Source organism: Chlorella variabilis (assembly GCF_000147415.1).
Source record: "Chlorella variabilis unplaced genomic scaffold CHLNCscaffold_1, whole genome shotgun sequence".
Classification (NCBI taxonomy): domain Eukaryota; kingdom Viridiplantae; phylum Chlorophyta; class Trebouxiophyceae; order Chlorellales; family Chlorellaceae; genus Chlorella; species Chlorella variabilis.
In genome coordinates this window covers 690,441-712,281 of record NW_005435087.1, presented here as the reverse complement: position 1 = coordinate 712,281, position 21,841 = coordinate 690,441, and the positions used below count along the sequence as shown (strand labels likewise).

Here is a 21,841-nt window from a genome sequence, read left to right as displayed (position 1 = left end):
GCCGCGGCGGCCTTTCGCTGCTTGATGGCTTGTTGGCGATGTGATGCTGTCGGCCACGCTGGCGACCCTGGGCGGCCCTGGCCCTGGCCACTCGCATTGTGGCCACCAGGCCCACGGAACAGATGACATGATCCGCATTGAAACGCTCCTCTTCTGCTCCATCTCCTGTCAGCACTGCCTACTGTTACACATGCACCTCCCAAGCTCAGCTCAGCTATACATGCCTTCGCTGCCGCTGGTCTCGCTGCTGCCGCCAGGCCACAGGCCTCGTAGCCGCGTCGGCACAAAGCTGCCCAGCAGGCTGCCGCCGCCGCCGCCATGCCGCTCCTTGTGCCGGCGCGTCACCTCGCCCGCCGTCCACGACGCATCTCGCAGCCCCGCCTCTAACCGGAGCAGCGAGGCTGGCAGCGCGGTGCGTAGTGTGCCCGCAAACTCCCGGCTGTGGTTGGCTGCATACGTGGCGTCGGCCGCCGCCGCCGCCGTCTGCTGCAGCCCGCTGCGCGCCTGCAGCACCGCCGGCAGCGCCTGCTGCACGTGCTCCTGCAGCAGACGGGGGGCAGGGTAAGGCAGTGGAGCGACTGGGTCAGTATGTGTGGGGGGAGCGGTGCAGGGAGCAGTGCCGGCGGTTTGCCAGCGCAACAAGCATCATTGCAACAAGCCAACTCAGGCAACGGGAGGCACTCGCCCGCACAAAGTATAGGCCCACGGTGCCGCCGTTGGCCGCCTCTATGGCTGCCTGCTCTGCCGCCGCCGTGACGACGCCGCCTGCACAGCGGGGGCAGGACGTTCGCGGCCACAGCGCCTCGGCGGCAGCGTCAGATCACTTCCCAGGGAGGCATATGCGTCAAGCAGGCGCCACGGGCAACCCAGAGCCTGCACGGCAGAGTTCACTCGCCTGCTGCAGCGGGGCCGCTGGCGCCGACCGCCGCCATACTTCTTTGATCAGCAGCGTAACACGGATCGCTGCAGGCTGCAGTGCAGCTGTGTCCGTGTTCCGCGTGGATCCAGCCTGGCGGTTGTCTATTGCTCATCATCGTTGCAAGCCCCAGCGATCGTCGCGTGATCCTGCTGCTGGCGGTGGCCCTGGCCCGCCAGTATGAGCGGAGTGGTTGGGGGCCTGCGACAGAGGCCCTCTACCTCGCAACCCCTGCCTGGCACATCCCTAGAGGATGGAGCAGGGGGGATGTCAACACCGGAGAGGTGCGCGCCGCGCCTCTCCTGCAAACCCGGCGATGTCGCTTCGCCTTAGGGCTGTGCCTGGGGAGCTCGGAGGAGCAATACATGGCGGCCACGAGACATCATACCCATTTCCGCAAGCCCTGGGGGCGGAGAACTGTCCGGCGGCCAGGGCAGGCCCGTCGCCGACTCGCCTGCCGCCCAACCGTGCTGCCGCCACTCCCGGGTGCCTGCAGGCACAAGAGCCTCACAGGCGAGGTGGGACGCTTCTTCAAGGACCTCAATGTGGCTCCCGACCGCGGCAGATCTTTCTATCAGCACGAACGCCAGCGCCAGCACCTGGCGTCGCTAGTGGATGCGGGCAGGTGCGGGGCGATGGCAGGGGCTTTCAGTGGCGGTGCCCGGCGGCCTCAGCAACTTGAACTGCCCGGCAGCTGCCCGGTCGTGGTGGACATGTGGGTGGGCAACACCACACCCCGCCAAAGCGAATGCACTGTGTGCAGGCATGCGGGGCGATCGCGGGTCGAGTATGCCGGCCGCAACATCACCTACCACCTGTTCACCAAGGGTGAGCCCAGCAGCGGCACCGTTGCTGCTGCTGCTGCCGTGGCTGCCGACATGCACGGGCTGCTGCCGCGGATGTTCGTCAAACCCTGCGGCTGCCTCCCCTTCTGTATGTGTTCCTCCCCACAGACTTCTTCATCACTGCCATCAACCAGAAGACCACCACCATCGCGCTGGCTGTCTCCGCGGTGTACCTCTTTGCCTTCCTCTTCTTCTCCATCTGGTGGTATCTCATCGTCAGGTGGGCCCTCGTGAGTGCCAACATGTGACACAGGTGGCAGAGTTGTTGATGCAAACAGCTTGCGACGTCGCACCCGGTCAGGCTGGGCCATTGTCGGTTTCCCCGGCCGATTGCTGCCATGCGCGTGTGTCCCCTGCCTGAAGGTTCTACCCGGGCTGCCTATATGGCGCCACCACGTACGTGGAAGCCTTTGTGTTTTCTGTGGTCACTCACATGACCATTGGTGAGAGCAAAGATAGCGTCTGGCGCCATGGCCTTGCATGGCTTACGTGCAGCTGGCTATCTGTGCAGCATGTGCTTTCGTTGTGCATGGCTGCACGCCTCGGGCTGTCAGCGCTGTCAGCAGACCGGCAGCCCCACGCCCAACCCGCACACTGTATAGACCATCGTGCGGCCCGCACCTGTGCCCCCGCCTGCAGGCTACGGCAACACAGGGCCGCAGTCGTGCTGGGCTGCTGCGTGGCTGATTGCGGTGCAGATCATCTTCGCTCTGATGCTAGAGGCGATTGTCATTGGCATCGTATTTGCGTGAGTGCTAGGGCCCTGAACACACTCTGCAGACGTTGTGCACAAGCTGCATGCAGCATCGCCCCGCGCCGCCCCGCGGCCCTGCTGCCAGGAGGTCGAGCCCACGCTGCGCCTGTGCCTGCATGCCCAGGAGCGCCGCGGCGCTGCCATGCGTGCACCCCACCGTCACCCTTGCGTCCGCCCCACAAGCCCGTGGCTCCTCTTTTGCAGCCGCATCTCCCACCCCAAGCAGCGCTCCCGCTCCATCTTCATCTCCGACTCCGCCATCATTGCCCGCCGGGACGGAATCCTCAAGTTTATGTTCCGTGTGGCGGACATCCGGCGCACGCAGGTGCGGCGGCTGGCGAGGGGCGCAGCAAAGTCGGCTGGGGAGAGCAGGCAGAGGCCCTGCCCCCTGGCTGGGACGGGCTGCTGGGCGCTGGTCCTGGCCGCGTTGATGCGCGCTGTGCCCTGCCCTCTGGTCGTCTTGCCTGCTTCCCCCCCGTTGTGGTTCGACCCTGCCACGGGCTCCCTCTTCCCCCTCCCTGCAGGTGGTGGATCCCAAGATCAAGGCTTTTATGTACACATGGGGTGCGCACCGTGCAGCCGAGCTGACGAGCCGCCTTGCTGGCAAGAGCCGAGGGCCCGGCTTACATGGGGCTGGTGCTGCCTGCCCTCGGCTTGCTTCTTTGGGCCACTTGTGCTGCAGGCTGCGCGGCTCCCCTGCGGCGCCGCGCCTCCCCAGCTGACCAGTGCTGCCGCTGTGCTGTGTGTGGCGGCTGCAGGCGATGGGCGCGTGACTGCTGAGGGGGAGAAGATTCCTGGTGAGCTCACGCGCGTTATCCTGCGTGTGCTCATCTGCCGCTGCCAGCTGGTCATCGGGCCGCTCCGCTCTGCTCAGCGCACCCAGCCAGACCTGTGTGGCTCCGGGTGCCTGCTCGCCTCCCTCACTGCTCCCAACACCAGCAGCACCCCGCTCCCACCCGCCCGCCCACACGCACGCAAGCGCGCCCACGGCCCCCTCCCTCCCTCCCTCCCCGCCTGCCTGCAGTGCGGTGCGAGCCTCTGGACCTTGGCTACATCGACGGCATGCTGCTGCTGCCGCTGATCATCGAGCACACCATCGACGAGCGGTCGCCGCTGTGCGGCCACACACACGACTCGCTCATGGCGCTCAACTCGGAGGTGGTGGTGACGTTTGAAGGGACCACAGAGGTGGGCGTGGCAGGCGCTGGCCTCGGCGCGAGCGGCAACCTGCGGTTGCTCCAGCACGGCTGCCCGCCGCGCGTTGCGCTGTGGGCGTCTTCATCTGCATCTGCACCGCTCTCGGCAGCTAGGCCCTGCCTGCTAACCTGTCTCCGCCACGCCCCGACCTGCACACCTCACCCGCCTCGCCCCCGTCCCCGCCAACGCCAGCGCCCCGCACGAACGCTCCCGCCTCGCTCCCACCCCCTGCCCGCCCCCGCCCCCGCCCCTGCAGTTTGGCAACCCCTTCATGGCGCGCCGCTCCTACCTGCCCACCGAGGTGCACTGGGGCCACCGGTTTGCGGAGATCATCATGAAGCCGGAGGGGGAGGAGAGCCGCTACTTCATTGACCTCAACAAGTGAGGCCCCGCTGCTGCTCCTGCACCTCCACGCGGGGGTGGGGCGGGCCGGGGCGGGCAGAAGGGGCTCGTGTGGGCGAGGCTCTACGAGCGACCTGGCATGTGTGCATGTGTGTGTGTGTGTGCGCGCGTGCGTGAGAGAGGAGGGAGGGAGGGGCCTGTATCCCACATAGATATGGAGCTGGGCGGCCGCAGCGGGACCTGCGCTGGCTTGCCAGCATGAGGCGCCGCACCCCTCTGCCGCTGCTCCGCCCACGTTTCGACCTCGCTGCCCTGGGCTCTATGGCCCTCGCCGCCGCAGGTTCCACGACGTGCTGCCGCAGGACGGCCTGCCGCTGCTGCCGCCCAGCCAGCTGTCGCAGCTGGTGGTGAACCGCGCCAAGCGCACAGGCGAGCGTGCTGGGACGCGTCAGACGTGGTGCCACTTCACTGATGCCTCTTCCTGCTGTGCGCTGTGGTGCCACGCTGGGAGCTTTCTGGCTGACGCGTGCCTTGCTGCCCTCTCATCTGAACCCCACTCTGCTCCCACCCACCCGCCGCACCGCAGTGCCCTACCCTCTGCTGGGAGAAAACACGCTGGTACTGTCGGACCTGCTGTGTGTGGGGCCCAACGAGGACGGCCGGCCCTGCCTCATGTGCAGGCGAGTTGCCGCAACCGCTTGCGGCAACCTGATCCGCAGCGGGGAGATGCGCAGCCCTGCATTCGCATCGCAGCTGCTGTGCCAGCGTCTTGCTGGGGCGCCTTTCTGTGGCCGTGGGCCGTGCAACCAGGCCCTGCTGCATCTGGCGGTGAGCCCACCCAACCTGCCTCCTCGCGCTCCCTGGGCTGTCTGCGTTTGCCGCAGGGTTGCCGACACGTACCCCAACCAGATGCTGGAGATCACGGTGCGCATGTACCTGTACCGCTGGCACCAGCCCACCGACGGCCACCCCGCCTTCCAGCAGTTCCACCTGGAGGTCAGTCCCTCTGGTTGGCGTGGCCTGCTGGCTGGCTCGCGTGCTGGCGTGCTGGCGTGGCTGGTGCTGTTGTGCACCCTTGCGTGCATGCATGCTGGCGTGCTAGGTGCGGCCCGTCTGAGTGCAGGCTGTGCCGCCATGGCTCCCGATGCGCTTGCTTTCTTGATGACGCCGCGCTTGCTTTCTTTTCCCTGCCGCAGTGCGGGTACGAGACGGGCGAGGACAGGCTGTACCTGCGCCTGCCCATCGAGGTGTGCCACCCCATCACAGAAGGTGCGGGGCCACCAATGCCGCGCCAGCGCACGCGCCAGGGCTGGGGGCCCAGGAGGGAGGCCTGCCCAGGGCGCAGTGCTGCCGCCACTCCCCGCCAGTCGACTCGCTTGCCTCTTCGGTAGCCTTCTTGGTGGCTGAGCGAACTGTTGCGACTCTGCTCCGCTCTGTGCCCCGCAGACTCGCCCATTGCGGGCTGGCTGAAGCCTGGAGGCCTGATAGAGGATGCTGACTCGGAGATCGTGGTGGTGGTGAGCGCCGCCGCCAGTTGCAGCCTGCCAGCCGGGCTGACACACAACCCTTCTCCGTCTTTCCCACCCTGCCCACCCTCAACACCTCTCTTCCTCCATTCCCCACCTCTCAATCCCACGGTTCATCTTTCCCGTGCCACTGCAAACCCGCGTCCCTGTCCCCTCCCACACAGATCAACGCGTACCTTCACGTCAACGGCCAGAACCGGCTGCGCCAGCGCACCTACACCGTGCACAACCACGTGCGCTACGGCTACCACTTCCAAAACATCGTCAAGCACCCCGCAGAGTCCAGGCGCGTGCCTGCCGCCAGCGTGGCAGCCAGCTGGGGGCAGGGTCGAGGGCGGCTGCGGGCGGCCAGGGCGTGGCATGCTTTGCTGCTGCCGCGGCCTGCGCAGTCCGGCAGCGGGCCATCCCTCACACATGCCTGCCGCCACTTCCTTGTCTCTCCCTGGCTGGGCTGCAGGGACCGCAAGCCGCGGGTGCGCTGGGCTCACTTCCACGACATACAGCCGGTGGAGGACCTGCGGGATGAGATGATGGCCCGGGAAGACATCGGCCTGGCGCCTGTGCCCAGCCAGCCCAACCTGGCCGCTGTGTATGCACGTGCGTGTGCGGCGGGCCGGCCGGAAGGGAGTGGCAGGGGCTGCCGTGTCTTGCCGCTCCCCTGCCTCGCCAGCCTCCTGCTGCTCCCACTGCCTGCGTTGCCACCCTGGCGGTGCCGGTGGCAGCAGAGGTGCTTGTGTCGGTTGACGCGGAGCCAACGTCTGTGTGGGCACGGCGATGGCGTGTGCCGGTGCAGGGCTGCCCTCCATTGCCCCAGAGTCTCACGGGGCGCTGCGGTCTGTCGAGACGCGCCGCCACATGTTCAGGCAGAGCAGCACAGGCGTGATAGAGGTGAGGGCGGGCAGGGTGTGGCTGGGCCCGGGCGGCGGCAGCCAGCAGAGGGTGTAGGAGTTGGCTTCTGGGAGCAATGAGGAACCTTGTGCAACCGCTTGAATGTTCAGTGTTTCTCGGTGTTCCCTGTGGCCTGCTCTTCTGCAGGCAGCAGCAGCTGCCCGGCGCAGCAGCGGTGGGGGCGGCCAGCCGCCGGCGGGGGGCCTGCCCCCGAGGGTGCCCATGGGGCGGCTGGGGGCACCTGCCGCAGCAGCAGCAGCGCAGCCTGCCTACAAGCCTACAGTCGAGGAGGAACGTAACGACTACACCGTGCTTCCCATAGACCTCAGCAGGCGCGCGCTTTGGCTGGCTGGCTGGCTGGCTGGCTGTGCAGCTGCAACACTGCGCGTGCGACGGCCTGCAGCTTGCGCACACATCCCCGGGCCCGGCTGGCGGTCAGCGGTGGCTGCGTCTGTGTTGTATCTGTGTTATATCTGGGCCTCCCGCCTGACAGCAAGGGGCTGCTTGCTGCTGCGTTGCAGGTATGCTGCCACTGCCGGCAACGAGGGCGACACCATCCCGCTCAACTTTGGGCCCGCGCCTCGCCGCTCTGCGCTCCCCACCGAGTTTGCTCGCCAGCTGGCAGGTGCGGGCTGGAGGGAAATGCTGGTGTGCGGTCAGGCCTCCCTGCCGCAGGCATAGCTTAGAGGCATGGGCGGAGCGTTGCCGTCGTCCTTCTCTTTTTACCACTCTTGTTCACAGCAGATTGATTTTTCCATGCATGTTTCAGCCTCCCGCGCAAAGCCTCCCATCCTTGGTGCCACGTTGCTGCCATCCATCGCACTCCCTGCCTGTTTGCCTGCCCGCCTGCCTGCCTGCAGCCGCCAACCAGCACCAGGTTGATGTGGAGGAGGGGCAGTCCCCGCCCTTTGTGCTGTTCCCGGAGGTGCAGACCCTCAAGTGAGCCCTGCTGCACCAGCGCTGCTGCGGCCGCCCCGCCAAGCAGCAGCGCTTGCTTGATCGGCAATGGTGCTGGCAGCCCCGTGGTGCAGCCCGCTGTGGCAGACTGGGGTTGGTGGCTTCAATGTGTGGGTGGCTGGGTAGGTGGGTCCCAGAGATGATGGATCCCTGCCAGTGTGGGTGATGCATTTTCACTTGCTGGTGTTGAACACCCTGCCCTCACCCTCTCCTGCTGCAGCTATGCGCTCAACACCACAGACGCTGGCGACTCGCTGCCTCACGCGCAGGCGCTGCACCCCACGCTGCCGGGCCCCGACCGCTTCAGGTGGGCGCTGCCGCTGCCCTGCTGGCGCTGCCACCCAGCTGGCTAAGAGCTGCGGCATGCACTCTCCCGAGATCCAAAGATGGCGCCAGGCGGGTTTCCACGGATGGCACCAGAGCTTCCCCCTGGCCCCCACGCATCACACAGTCGTTGTTCACAGCACCTCCCTGTGCTCGCCGCTGCCCTCGGCTTGTGCAGGGTCGATGAGAACGAGGAGCGCAACGACTACACCGTGCTGCCCATGGACCTGAGCAGGTGTGTGGGCAGGCGGGGCTGCGGAAGGACTTCATAGATCTAGATGCATGATGTCGGGGTGGCCGGCTAAACCTTTTCTCAGCTGTGAGGCCTGAATTCAGAAGGTATGCCGCTGACTGGGCGCCGCGGGTTTGGGGCTGCCATGGCGGACGCAGGTACATGACGCAAATGGCGGCCAGCCACAACGCCACCTCGCCCCATGGCTCCTTTGGTGCTGCTGCTGGCGCCGCGCTCAGCGAAGCGCTACGGAGGCAGCAGCAGCAGCAGCAGCAGCCTGCACGGTCGGCGGCGGCCCTGCCTGTGCTGCGTGCAGATGGTGCACCGCCATTGTTGGCCACAGTAGCAGAGTCATCGAGCGGCTATGCCACGCCCACGTCTGGCGTTGCAACCACGCCGCCGGCGCCGCCAGCTGCCAGCCAGCAGGGGAGCGATGGCGGCACGCCTGCGGAAGCTGCAGTGGGCGCCGGCGCCACAGCAGCAGCAGCAGCACTGGCAGCAGGGAGACCAGATGGCGGCAAGCAGCCGCAGCAGCCGCAGGAGCTGCAGCAGCAAGCGGCAGATCAAGCGGCGGCCAGCAGCTCAGGCGCCGACGGGAGCGAGGTCTCTGACGGTCGGCAGTCGCTTCCCGAGCAGCAGCAGCAGCATCAGGACGAGGAGGAGAAGCAGCACGCCGAGGAGGTGGCGCAGCAGCTGCAGCAGCGGCTGGAGCCGCAGATGCAGGAGCGGCTGAGCCGCACGCCCAGCACCTGGGCGTTGGCCGAGGAGAAGCAGGGACAGGAGGAGGAGGAGGGAGCGGGGCCAATCCATTTCACGTGAGAAGCGATGCTGGGCTGTTGTGTGTGGAGTGCCGCCGCCACGGTGCTGGAGTGCATCATGTCTGCAGAAGAAGCCCAGGCCCCCGCTGCCAACATGCAGTAATGAACTGATCTGCTGAGTGCATCCCATGCTGCTGAACTCTGCAGGAAGCAGGAGAGCTGGCAGCGAGAGCGGGCGCTGAAAAATCTGTTCGCGGCACCAGACAACCCTTCTGCCGATGCAGAAGCCCAGCCATCTGGCAGCAAGGCCGACAGCCCGGCAGGGCAGAGCGGCTGAAAGTGCTGCTGCTGAACCTTGCTCATGTGTTGGATGGTATGTTGCAAGAGGCCTGAAAAAGTGTCACACATACGCAAGAGCTACATTAGAAAGCCGCAGTATTCATGCAAATAGACAGCAGCACGGTCACAAGGGGCGGGTATCAGGTCGTTGGCTCAACGTACTAGCGAAGAAACATGCAGCATAACTTGTGTGGGGCTTGGGGTTCTTGGCTTGGTGAACTACTGAAGCCGTAGTGAGGCATGGATCTGCTGCCTCTTTACCAACACAGCAGATCCAAAGTGGCGTAAAAAGCAGAGGCCCAAAAAACAGGGGCCTAAGGACAGACAGGGTCCCGATCGGTGGGGACGCGGTCGCGTGTGGCCAGGTAGGCGAGCGTCCTGTCGGTGCCGCCAATCTCAGAGAGGTCGGAGACTGAGTTGTAGCAGGAGGCGTCTGCTGCGCCGCTGCCGGGCGACAGCGTGTCGCACAGCTGCAGCGTGACGCTCCTGCCCTGCCATGCCGCCGCGCAGACTGTGCCCCCTGGCGCCACGCACGTCAGGCGGTCGCTGTTGGATGCACAGTGCACGCAGTATGTGTTGGTGGTCACTTGGGTGCAGGCGGGAACTGCAGCAGGGAACACATGGCAGCATGCATGTGCTCAAGGACAGTGAACAATGGCGGTACATCGACACCTAGATTATCAACGGCCGCCCACATGCACTCACTGGAGCAGTTCTGCGTGCGTTCCAGCTGGAACACTGGGCTTGGTGAGCCTGCAGCATTGAAAATGTGGATGTTCCAGCTGAAGCGCCACTGTGGACGCTACCAAATGCTGCACCCGCAGCGTACGCCCAGCCCCAGCGTTGCTTGCGTCAGCTGTGCCAAGCGCAAGCAGCTTGATGAACACGCACACACCTGGTGAGTTATCCGAGTAGTATGAGTCGTTAAGGTACAGCCCAGCCGTACCACCTGCACCACATGGACCACCAACATTGCTCGGGGGTCAGCCTCAGTATCTCCTGATGGTGATCTTCTCCTGATAGTGATCAAAAGGCATGCTTTATCAGCATGTCGCTCTGCCAATTGAGCGACACCTGCTGTGGCTATGCTCACCGGGGTGGTCGAACACCAGCGGGTTCATGTTGATCTGCCTTGCGTTTGCGAGGCAGCCCTGGAAGCTCAGTTCTTCAAAGTAGCTGGGACTGCTCGCAAGAAGGCCTGCAAACTCATGGGTGTGACTGTCTCACAGCATGCCGGCCGGGAGGCGTGCATGCAGCCAAGCTGCAAAATCTCATGGGCAGACGATACCTGAGAGGCCCCGTCGATCAGCGTCTGTGATGTACCAGCCGAGTGACCCTCCATCTCCCAGGCCCCACCCATCAGTCTGGGCCATTTCAAAGCAGCCATCCATGTATCGCGCCTGCAGCCAAGTGAACAGATGCAATAGTGTCTGCCGCTCCCAAACTTCAGGCCACAGGAGGACAGGTTGGATGCCAAGGTGGCATCGGCATTCGCGCGACATACCTGGTACTGCCCAGCTGCCAGGGCAGTTGAACCATCTGAGGCACTGTACAGTACCACATTGCCCGCCACGTTCCCTTCCACAGAGCCAACCAAACAGTCGCCTGCATGCCGTATATGCAGCGTGAGAGGTGCGGTCATGTGCGGCAGACGTCCACAGCTCCGTACTGCAATGCAAAAATCTCACTTGAGATGCAGTAATCAATGATGTCTGCTGGCGCCACTGTCTGACTGGTCCGCAGATTGTACCGCATGCCGCCGGTGGTGATGTAGGCTGGGCACGTGCCGCCAGCCGCGGCGCCCTGAGGCGCAAGCTCAGGCACAGAGCACATGCCAATGATGGGGCTGTACATCGACCCATCCCCCTGCAAACACACGGGTGGGCAGAGTCGAAATCAGAAGCAATAGATGTGGTCAATGATTCATGAGCACAGCTGTGATCGGAGCTAAGTGGAGCAGACTGTACACTTCTCCACACAAGAAACAAGCTACGAATTCTCTGTTCCGGTGGGTGGGTGGGTAGGTGGGCTGTGTCGCATGTCCCTCTGTGGATATGCAGACTGTATAAACAAACAGCAAAAGCACCCTGGGCCAGGCCGCTGCCCTCACCGCAGTGAAGGTGGCCCTGCAGGGCGTGCCGGTGCTGAGGCAGGTCAAGCGCCAGCTGTTGGTAGTGCCACATGTGAGGCAGTACTCATTGTTGAGCTCTGAGGTGCAGTCAGGCACGTCTGCAGCACGTGTCCACGGCTTGTGTGAGTCACGTGGCAGGGCAGCTGTAAGCATTTCTGCGCACAAAGCGACACCGCACTGCAGCGCACCTTTGACGCAGGAGGCGATGACAGATGCATCCGGTCCGGTGTTGCCATCGTTGCCCGAGATGCTCTTGAGATAGCAATCCAGGCCAGAGGCGCCTACGCCATAAACAATCTGTTCACAATCGGCATTGTCCCGGCAGCGGGCCAAGCACTCTTCCATGGTGAGATCAGCCAACGGCACGCCCGGCAGGTCGCCGCCAACCAGGTCCCACTGCGGCTTGCAGTCCACGAATCCTGCAAATCGTCTCATTGTTGCGCATCGGGGCATGCAGGAGGTGGGTTAACGGGCTCGTCCTTCTGATTGTGCAGCCGTGCAACAGCAGACACAAACCAAGGGCCACAACGGGTGCAGGGCAGAGCAGCAGGCAGCAGGAACCTAGCGCGCCTCACCGTCATACACAAATCCGACCTTCACATACATGCCGTCGCAGTCACCGGTCTCAGCTGACAGTCCCCAGGTGGAGGGGCGCGACAGCACACTCTTGAGCTGCCCGCTGGTGGTGAAGGCCTTGCAGGCTGGGTCGGCAGCGCACAGTTGGGCCAGGCCGGCGACGCTCTCTCCAGCGACCTGCGAGCTGCTGAAGCCGCCATCCTTGGCGGAGTAGAACTTGAAGTCGGCAATGGCGGGACAGGAAGCTGCAGGCAGGCAGAGCGGTGTGGAAGGTAAGCAAGCATGCGGCACAGCAGTCCGATTCATGGGAAACAAAATTCACTTTTTGGCCACCCCCGTCCCCTGCAAATTCCACAGCCTCCACTCGCCTTTCTGGCAGGAAAGCATCAGGCTGGGGTTATACCCTGTATAGCCGTCGCCTCCTGCCGCGCTCTTGAGCCAACAGTCGCCGCTGTACTGATACTCCATCAGCTCGCAACCCTCGTTTTCATGGCATGCAGCGAGGCATTCCTGCAGGCTGACGGCTGCCAGCGGCATGTTGGGCAAGTTGCCTCCAACGATGCCCCACTGCTCCTGGCAGACCCCAAAGCCTTGGTAGTAGCGCGGCCTGGAGTTGGAGCAGGTGATGGCGGCCGTGGAGCAGGTGGTGCCTGTGCTGGTCAGCGTGGCCTCCTGGAGCGAGTGCAGGCTGCTGCCGCACTGGGACCAAGAGGCCAGGCCGAGCGACTGGGCGGCGCCGCTGGGCAGAGGGCCAAATGTGTCTGGGCGTTGCACGCTGGCAGGATCTCCAGTGTAACCCAGCTGGCAGCACACGGTGGTTGCGGTGCAAGGGCCAACGTAGTCGGCACAGAGGGGCGTGTATATGCCGTGCTGCAGCACCTCCACGCGACCGTTGCTGCCGCTGGTACCGTCTACCAGGCGTACGGCAGAAGAGAATCTGGGGAGATTGTTGGCGTCGCCGCAGGCGATGGCCAGCTCTGGCCCGCCAGTGGTCCAGCTGCCGAACAAGCAGTCCAGCAAAGACGACTCGGAGCCACTGCAGCTGAGAGAGTCCCACTCCACGTTGACAGTGGGGTCGGCATAAGTGCTGAACTGGTCGGTAAGACTGAGCGGGTACCCGAGGTGGGCGCACGCCAAATCAGCCACGGCAGCGACATTGGGAATGTTGCTGGTCCGAACAGAGGCCCACGCGCCGTTGTAGAGCACCTCCAGCCTTCCATCAGTGGCTGAGCCGCCAGTCAGCCGCACTGGAGGCGACGGGGCAACTGCAAGGGCATAAGTACATGCATTTAGCAGCCGTTCTCAAGCATGGCAAAGCAAGGACAGAAACCAGCAGGCAGAAGAGGACTCAAAATGTCTCCCTTACCACGAGGAGGCATGCAGGTGACAGCGGAGGCCTGCTGGATGGGCCAGTAGTCCCGAGCCCAGCGCAGGCCGCACTCCTGGAGGCTGCGAGAGCCAACGTTGCAGTTGGACCACCAAGAGCTGAGGACGAGGGAGCCGGAGCCGTCAGCAGACACGGGCCCAAACGAGTCTGGGGGCTCCACAGTGGCAAAGCCGCCCAGGTAGCCAAGCTGGCGGCACACCACGGTGGCAGCAAACAGGCCAAACTCGTTTGCGCCCACCGGGGCCCACTCGCCGCGATACAGCACCTCCACGCGGCCCTGTGCATCGCTGGCACCGCCCACCAGGCGGATCGATGAGGACCACTGCTCGCTGGGGTTGGCTGCACGGAGGGGGTGGGGATGCTGGCGAGTGTGAGGGGACAATGATGAGTGTTGAGGTACACGCAGGGGCAGCGCTGCAAAGGTGGCAGACCGTCAGCAATCAGGCATCACGCAGCAGAGCCCGCTTGCAACAAATGCCTCACCATTGTCGCTCTTGTAGCAGGCGATGCTGATCTCGTCACCATTGGATGTCCAGCCGCTGGTTGTACAGTCAGCAACAGAAGCCTCGCTGCCGCTACAGCTGAGGCCATCCCACTGCAAGCTGCTGGGACTTTTAAACACGTTGATCTGGCCGCTCATGCCCTGGTCGAAGCCAAGTTGCCTGCACACGACGGTGACCAGAGCTGGCACGTCTGGGACAGAGTTGTAGTGAACAGCGCCCCAAGCATCATTGCGGTAAACCTCCAGCCGACCAGCGGATGAGCGGTCGCTGCCCGTCAGGCGGAAGGGAACGGCTGGCTCATCTGGGGAACAGCAAAAAACACATGCAAAATTCAGTCTGTATAGGATGGTGTAATGTAACGACAGGCAGGCCACATCCCTGTCAACACACAGGCAGGGCAGCCATATCACAGACTTGACAAGATGGGTGTACGTATCCACCTGATGCAGGCTCACCTTTGGAGCCCAGGCAGGTGAGGGAGGCCATGGCGCAAGAGGGGCTGGTGACCCCCAGTCCGCATTCATACATCGAGCTTGCACCAGGGCTGCATCCGCCATCGCTGTTGTAAATGTAGAGTGCTTCACTGGTGCCAGCTGGGGTGCTGCCAAACGAGTCCGTCGGCTCCACAACAGCGAAGTCAGAGATGTATCCCAGCTGGCGGCAAACCACAGTGGCTGCGCGCACGCCAAATGCCTCGCCGCACAGCGGCTCAAAGGTGCCGTAGCGGAGCACCTCCACGCGGCCCTGGCTGGCGCTGCTGCCACCCACCAGCCGGACGGCTGACGAGAATCGCGGGTCACCTGCAGTAGAGAGGGTGGGTTGCAAACGTGCCATTGTCAAGTTGACCCCAACAACAGACAGACAGACAGTTGACCCCAGGCCAACAGGTTCAAGGGGCCCCACGCAGCCTGATCCTACCAGCAAGTGAGTTGCCAAAGGGGAAACGGGTACTGTGTCTACTCACCTCCCTGAGGAGCACATGCCACCTCCACCTCATTCATCCAGCCCTCTCGGGCTGAGATCTCAGGGTTGCGCGCACTCCAGTCGCAGCCCCCCACACTGTCCTCGGTGCCAACGCAGTTCACCCAACATAAGCCGTTGGGCTGCGGTGGAGCATACGCCGTGAGTGCGGAGCCAGCCGAGGTGGGGAAGCCTAGCTGCTTGCAGGCCACGGCTGCAAGGGCTGGGACGTTGTTGGAGTATGCAACAGGGCGCCACAGGCCCTTGCGGTAGACCAGGAGGCGGCCCTCCGATGCCCGCTCTGTGCCAGTCAGCATGACGGTGACCGCAGGCTCAGCTGCAGGGAAGAAGAACACACACCTCTGCTTTAACCAAACGACAACGCGAGCTCTTGGCAGATGAGCAGTCATGGCTGGCAGTCCAATGGAGCAGAGCAGTCATGTCAGGTGGGACTTCGGCCCCACCCCGGCCTACCTGTCTGGCTGGAGCAAGTCATGGCTGCAAAGCTGTCGCACTGGCCGTCAAAGCTGGGAGAAGCACCGGCACAGCTGGACAGGGTGGCCTCAAAGCCTTCGCAGTAACTGACCATGCCGTACCTCCCCACAGCATCAGAACGCGCAAATGCATCGGGGGCTTCCAGCGTCGGCGGACCTCCAACAAACCCGAGCTGGCGGCACACGATGCCTGCCGCCACCTCATCGAAGAACTGGCTGGCACAGACGGGGAGGAACACGCCATGGTGCAGCACCTCCACGCGGCCCTGGTTGGATGCATTGTTGACACCACCGACCAGGCGCACCGCACCTGCCCACTCGGCGCTTGGGTTGGCTGCAAGGGGAGTGGGGAGTTTCTAGGCTTGCAAGGCCCTTGCAACAGCCAGGAGGCTGAAACAAAGCTGAGCAATGCAGCATGCGTCACATTTCGGCATCATTAGCCGGCCACTACCCACCTATGTCATTGTGGCAGGCGATGGCCAGCTCTGGGCCATACGCATTCCAGCCGTTGGAGGTGCAGCCCAGCACAGAGGGTGCTGAGTTGGCGCAGGAGAACGTGTTGAGCTGGGCGTTGGTGGACGGGTTGTGGAAGGTGCTGAAGGACTCGGTCATGCTGTGGGTGTAGCCCAGCTGGGAGCAGACTGTGGCTGCCACGGCGGGCACGTTTGGCACGGAGTAAGCATGCACAGAGGCCCAGATGCCGGAGCGGTAGACCTCCAGCCGGCCGGCGGATAGGCGATCGCTGCCGGTCAGCCGCACCCGTGCGGACGGCACATCTGCGGCAGTGTGCAGGAGCAGGGAGCCTTCAATGTTTGCTGTGGCTACACCACAGTAGCTGGCAAACAATGTTCAGCAGGATGCAAGCCCAATATGTGGAGGGCTCACCGGTGACGTCGGAGCAGGTGACGGCAGACATGCCCGCGGAGCAGGTGCTCTCGCCAAAGGCCAGCCCATTGCCACCTTGGGCTTCGTGAAGGGCGCTCAAATCCTCGCCATACGAATCATCGTAGTAGTTGAGCCAGGCCACAGTGGGAGAGGAGCCACCAAAGGTGTCGGCATCCCGCAGGGTGGCAGGGCCGCCAATCCAGCCCACCTGGCGGCACACAATGGCGGCTGCTCGCGGGCCAAACCGATCAGCACACAGAGGCCACCACTGGCCAGCGTGCAACACCTCTACGCGGCCCTCGTTGATGCTGTTGCCATCCTTCAGGCGCACAGCGGCATCCAGTCGCAGGCGGGAGTCTGCAGCAGTGTGCGGAGTGGCACAGGGAGAGCGATGGGCTGGGCAGGCAGGCGGGTGGCGAGACATGCAGGCTGGTAGGAGGACTGGATGCTACCAGCCATTGTGGGCGGAGGGACAGGCAAACCTGCGCACTCGATGAATCCAAAGGTGCCGCATCCAGCCCAGCCTGGGGAGCATATGTTGCCTGTGTCAAGCTGGTAGGTCTCTGGTACTTGGGTGAAGCCAGCATACCGTGCAACCGCAGAGTAGCCATGCTGCTGGCAGAAGAAGAGGGCAGCTGAGTAGCCGCAGCCCGGGGAGATGCACCAGTCCAGCGGCAGGCTGTTGGCTTGGGGGCTATCAAAGCGCTCCACAGCGGGGTCTGCAGATGAGATAGTATGGCAGGGTGAGCAGTTGCTTGTGTGGGCTTAAAGTCTGGTAAAGCAAGAACTAGCTTGCAACATAGACTCCCCGCCGAAACGGGACGGGAACCGGGCGAAAGCAGAGAAAGCAATAAAACAGGGGTGGAGCAAGGCGACATGCAACGCAAGCAGCTGACAGGGCACGCATCGAAACGTGTGTATGACTGGCAAAGTGGCATGGCGCATTGGGGAGAAACGCAACGGTACGGGAGCATGGGCTGGCCAAACGGCAGTGCGGAACGCTAGGTCACTAGAAAAGCAGGGAAAGGCGCACTATGTATGCAATGAGGGCAGCCCCGGCTCGGGGCCGTTGAGAAAGCAGTGGGCGGGAGGGGGGAGGCCCCGGTGTGGGCGGGCCCCATCGAGGGGGGATGGGGCGCGCAAGCGGCCAGATGGGGCGGGGCGCGGGCGGCAGTGGAGTCCTGCGGCTGGGTGGGATATAGGGCAATGAGCGTTGAGCAGTGTGCGATGAGCAATGAGCAATGAGCAGTGAGCAGCCCCTCCCTAAACAAAGTGAAGCGCAGGACGGGGTCCGGTGGATGGGAGGCAAGGAAACGCGGGGGGTTGCCACGTGCGCTACCGCCGCCGCCGCAGGCAGCACCCCTGCGGCGGCGGCAGCGGCAGCAAGCCTTGGGCCCAAACGCCGTGCCGCCGAGTCCCGTGGCTGCGACCGTAGACCGTGGGCCGGAAACTGCGGCCGCAGCTCGGCGGCACGTGGTTCTGTTCAAATCGCCAAGCGTGCAGCAGCGCCGAACCACGCTTCCCGGCCTCGGCGCATGCCTTCAGGGGCCCCCTATCGCTGGGCACACCCCTCCAACACCGAACATGCGCCCGGGGGGGAGGGCGGCCCGGGCTGCCCAGGCCAAAGTGGGCCGCCCTCGAGCAAGAGGCGGCCGGTCTGTGTGCTGAATGAATTTTCAGTCAGCAGAATTGCACAAACAGTTGATGTACAGCACATGGGGGCGTGGGCAGCGGTTGTGCGTGGTGCCTTCACCCCCTTTTCCAGCTGCTGCGCCACAGCTGGCTTGTAGCATTCACTTGCTCCTTATGGGTGTAGCAGACAGACGGACAGACAGACAGACAGCAGCTACTAACCTATGCCACTGTAGCATTGCGCCGACAGCTCGCCGCCAAAGGCAGACCAGCCACCAAGATTGCAGTCACGGAGGGAGGTTTCGCTCCCAGTGCAGCTGACGGAATCAAGCAGCACAGTTTGGTCAGATTTGAAGAAGGTGCCGGGCTGATAAAACAGGCCACGGCTGTAGCTGAGCTGGCTGCAGGCCACATCAACCACCACCAGAGGTTCGTTGGCGCCAGCGCGCACCGCCGTCCAGGCCCCAGATGTGAACACCTCCAGGCGACCGGCATCTTGCCGGCCGCTGCTGCCGGACAAGCGAAGAGAAACATTGGGCACGTCTGCACGGGTCAGGCAGCAGGTGAGATGAGTGATGCGCTGATGGAGGATGATGGTGTGGTGAGATCAGGAGAAGCCACAGACAATGCCTGCAGGGGCAGCAGCAGGGATGATGCAGGAGGCGTGGCAGGCTTACCTGTGGAGCTGGAGCAGGAAACCGCAGCATTGGCACAGGAGCCGTATGTGCTGGCTTGCAGCCCACACTCGTGCAGAGAGTTCTTGTCCGCTCCACAGTAGTGGTTGTTCCAGTAGCTGATCACCATAAACAGCTCCGTTCCGCTGGGCATGCCGCCAAGTGTGTCTGGTGGCAGCTGGATGGCAGGATCCCCGATGAACCCAAGCTGCTTGCACACCACGGCCGCTGACTGTGGCCCAAAATTCTCAGCACAGACAGGCGTCCACGCGCCGTGGTAGAGCACCTCGACACGGCCCAGGTGGGGTGCACCGTCAGTTCCGTTGACCAGCCGCACCGCGCTGCTCAGGCGGGGTGTCTCTGCAGGGTGGCATGGAGTGAGTTGGCCTGGGGGCTCTGTCAGCACATTGATCCAACCCCAGGAAGAAGAAGCTCGATCAGCCAACCATGCAGCTGCCTGGGGCCTTGCGCAGTGCTGCCTACCTGTGCTGTTGAAGCAGGCCAGCCCCAGCTCGTCGCCGCCAGCCGTCCAGCCGCCGTAGGAGCAGCCCAGCACAGACGCCTCAGTGCCACTGCAGCTTAGCGACTCCCACTCGACATTTACTGTCGGGTCGGCAAAGGTGTTGAACTGGTCGGTGAGGCTCTGTGTGTAGCCCAGCTCGGAGCAGACCACGTCCGCCACCGCAGTGATGTTTGCGATGGAGTTGGAGCGCACGGCAGTCCAAATGCCGGAGCGGAACACCTCCAGGCGGCCGGTTGATGGGATGGGGGTGCCTGTCAGGCGCACAGGCTTGGAGGGAACCACTGCAAGGTGGGATGGAGCCACAGCAGGGCACCACTAAGACTGGGGGGTGTGTGCAAGGTGGGCACCAAATCTTCCTGCCCAGGTGAAAGCTGCATTGAGGCGGTGGTGGCATATCCGCATGGCTGCACGAATGTGCGGATCAATGTCTCACCTGTGGAGTTGGAGCAGGTGACGGCGGCCATAGCGCAGCTATCGGGGGTTGGGTACATGACGCACTCTGGCAGTGAGTTGCTGAATTCGCTGCACGAGGAGTCGCCCCAGCGCACATATACAGCCTCGGGCATGCCCTGTGGCAGAGTGCCAAAGGTGTTGGGCGGCTCCACGGTGGCCACGCCCCCAACAAAGCCCAGCTGGCGGCACACCACCGCAGCTGCACGAGGCCCGAAGTTGCTGGCACATACAGGGGTTGGCACACCGCTGCGCAACACCTCCACGCGCCCCTGGTTGGGCACTGCATCCGTGCCGTTGAGCAGGAACACGGCAGCCTCCAGGTTAGGAACATCTGCATGGGGAGGGAATGGCAGTTTGGTGGGCTGAGAATACTTGCATGAGGCAGCAGCAGCAAAACGGGTAGGTCGACAGCATCTCGCGCAACATAAAGCTCAGTGAAAGAGAGGGGTGTGCATCCTGCACGGCTCTGGCTGGACTCACGGGAGGCATTGGCGCGGGAGATGGCCAACTCGTCGCCACCGGTGGCCCAATCTCCAAAGGAGCAGTCCAGGAGGGAATTCTCCCAGCCGTTGCAGCTCACAGAATCCCACTCCACGTTGATGCTGGGGTTGGCAAAGGAGTTTGTGGTGTCCACAATGCTCTGAGGATAGCCAAACTGTGCGCACACAACCTCGGCCACGGCAGTGATGTTGCTGATGGAGTTGGCGCGAACGGCAGTCCAGATGCCAGAGCGGAAGACCTCCAGGCGGCCAGCAGCCGTTCGATTGGCACCCGCCAGCCGCACCAGCTCGGTTGGCTCGGCTGCAGCAGAGGCAAGGAGGAACGCTTCATGTCGTCTGCGCCGATGCTCATGCAGAATCCGGCGTGCATCACATTGCTACCACGCGCCTGTGGAGTTGGAGCAGGTAACGGCTGCCAGCGGGCATGACCAGGGCTCGGGCCAGTTGGGCCAGTACAAGCCACATTCATGCAGCGAGTTGGTGTCCGGAGCGCAGTTCCAATCGCTGTTCAACATGGCAGGGGAAGCACCATCTGGAATGCTGCCGTAGCTGTCCTCTGGCTCCACGGTGGCCACGCCGCCGACGAAACCCTTCTGGCGGCACACCACAGCAGCGGCCCGAGGGCCAAAACGTTCGGCACAGACAGGATACCACTGGCCCCAGCTCAGCACCTCGACATGGCCGCGGCTGAGCAGGGGGGAGCTTGAGTTGTCGACGAGGCGCACAGCTGTGCCCAGATTGGGAGTCTCTGCAGGGGGCACACAGTGAAAGCATGTGCAGAGGGTTGGTGTGAGGCCCCTGCCTGAAGCAGGTAGACAGTGTGGCTCCAGAAGGCAGTGGTTCTCAGGGAGACTATGGCAGGGTACCTGAGGCGCTGAAGCAGGCGATGCCCAGTTCTGCCTCTTCGGCGGTCCAGCTGCCATACTCGCAGTCCAGAACGGATGTCTCGCTGCCATTGCAGCTCAGGGAGTCCCACTGGACGTTTTGTTCTCTACTGTGGAAGGAGCTGAAGCTGTCAGTAGTGAACCGTTGGTATCCCAGTTGCGAGCAGACCAGCGCCGCTACAGCAGACTTGTCGGTGACGCCGTGTGCACTGATGGCAGCCCAAATGCAAGCCTTGAACACCTCCAGGCGGCCTGCTGAGCGCGTTCCGGTGCCCGTCAGCCGTACCTTCACCTCGGGCTCCTCTGCAGCAGAGGGCAGGGGAGGTTTTGTGAGAACATTAATACTTGAGTAACAAACAAGCAGACAGGCGGAGCCTCTACCCATAGCACCGGCAGACTGGCAGACTAGTGCAGCCCCCAACAGATCGATTCGACCACGCCACCCTGCGCCTGCAGCTAGCGGGTGATTCCCAGGCTGCGGGTGCAGGGCCCTGCCCCGCCGAGGGGCTGGGGCCGAACCCGTGCGGTCCGGAGTACCGCTTTGTCCCCTCGCTGCTCCCGGCATTTGTGGATGCACTGCGGGGGGCGAGACCCGCACTTGAGGCAGCGGCGACCGCCGCCGCTGCCGCCACCTCCATCGAGCAGCTCACTGCAGCATGCATGAGCTTTGATGGGGTAGTGACCAGCTCCCTAGATACCGCTGGTATGCCAGTCCGGCAGGCGGGCCCTGCCCGATCGCCAGGCTGGCAGCGACAGGCATGCAAGGACCCGCTCACTTCCCGTCTCCGCCGGAGGAGACGGCGGGCCCTGAGCCGTCGTGACTTCACCCTGGCTGTTGCACTCAACCGCCAGATGTGTGCCGCCGCCCGGCGGCACAAGCGCCAGGTGAAGCGCAAGAGGGGTCGTGACCTGGCACGGCTCGAATTCGATGCCCCGGCTGCCTTCCACAGGCTGCTCAAGGGCAAGGGGGAGGGCGCGGACCCCTCCATCACGGCCGGTGATTGGAACGGCCACTTCCGGTCACTATTGGGCTACACACACGTGGCTGCCGCGGGCAGGCCCGCCCCTGCCGCCGCCGCGGGCGCGGCGCAGGCGGCGGGCGCCGTGGCAGGCCGTGCTCATGCCTCACAGTTGACACCGGCACATCAACAACTGCATGAG

The 21,841-nt window shown here is 63.8% G+C and overlaps 3 protein-coding genes across 3 annotated transcripts; 1 reads left to right on the top strand and 2 right to left on the bottom strand.

Annotated features, from left to right (window-relative positions):
• Nucleotides 1–1,183: 1,183 nt before the first annotated feature.
• CHLNCDRAFT_133057 (hypothetical protein) lies at nucleotides 1,184–9,076 on the top strand (the record flags this gene model as incomplete). Its single annotated transcript, XM_005851999.1, has 26 exons — nucleotides 1,184–1,200; nucleotides 1,413–1,541; nucleotides 1,680–1,744; nucleotides 1,870–1,981; nucleotides 2,125–2,204; nucleotides 2,401–2,509; nucleotides 2,720–2,840; nucleotides 3,040–3,079; nucleotides 3,274–3,312; nucleotides 3,540–3,703; nucleotides 3,969–4,093; nucleotides 4,395–4,489; nucleotides 4,641–4,728; nucleotides 4,939–5,050; nucleotides 5,251–5,323; nucleotides 5,501–5,571; nucleotides 5,745–5,860; nucleotides 6,038–6,177; nucleotides 6,374–6,468; nucleotides 6,616–6,777; nucleotides 7,015–7,093; nucleotides 7,329–7,407; nucleotides 7,646–7,732; nucleotides 7,928–7,984; nucleotides 8,140–8,796; nucleotides 8,947–9,076. The coding sequence occupies 26 exons, from the start codon at nucleotides 1,184–1,186 to the stop codon at nucleotides 9,074–9,076; spliced, it is 3,042 nt and encodes a 1,013-aa protein (XP_005852061.1).
• Nucleotides 9,077–9,392: 316 nt separating this feature from the next.
• CHLNCDRAFT_133056 (expressed protein) lies at nucleotides 9,393–10,199 on the bottom strand (the record flags this gene model as incomplete). Its single annotated transcript, XM_005851661.1, has 3 exons — nucleotides 9,393–9,682; nucleotides 9,974–10,027; nucleotides 10,172–10,199. 3 exons carry the CDS (start codon nucleotides 10,197–10,199, stop codon nucleotides 9,393–9,395), a joined length of 372 nt encoding a protein of 123 aa, XP_005851723.1.
• Nucleotides 10,200–10,716: 517 nt separating this feature from the next.
• On the bottom strand, nucleotides 10,717–21,318 carry CHLNCDRAFT_56473 (hypothetical protein; the record flags this gene model as incomplete). The annotated part of the gene is made up of 21 exons (XM_005851660.1): nucleotides 10,717–10,944; nucleotides 11,189–11,307; nucleotides 11,398–11,628; nucleotides 11,785–12,030; nucleotides 12,229–13,032; nucleotides 13,152–13,511; nucleotides 13,656–13,976; nucleotides 14,131–14,475; nucleotides 14,640–14,972; nucleotides 15,110–15,463; nucleotides 15,585–15,905; nucleotides 16,015–16,371; nucleotides 16,497–16,733; nucleotides 18,324–18,680; nucleotides 18,804–19,124; nucleotides 19,277–19,495; nucleotides 19,541–19,627; nucleotides 19,777–20,097; nucleotides 20,326–20,544; nucleotides 20,663–20,983; nucleotides 21,279–21,318. The coding sequence occupies 21 exons, from the start codon at nucleotides 21,316–21,318 to the stop codon at nucleotides 10,717–10,719; spliced, it is 6,141 nt and encodes a 2,046-aa protein (XP_005851722.1).
• Between the last annotated feature and the right edge of the window lie 523 nt (nucleotides 21,319–21,841).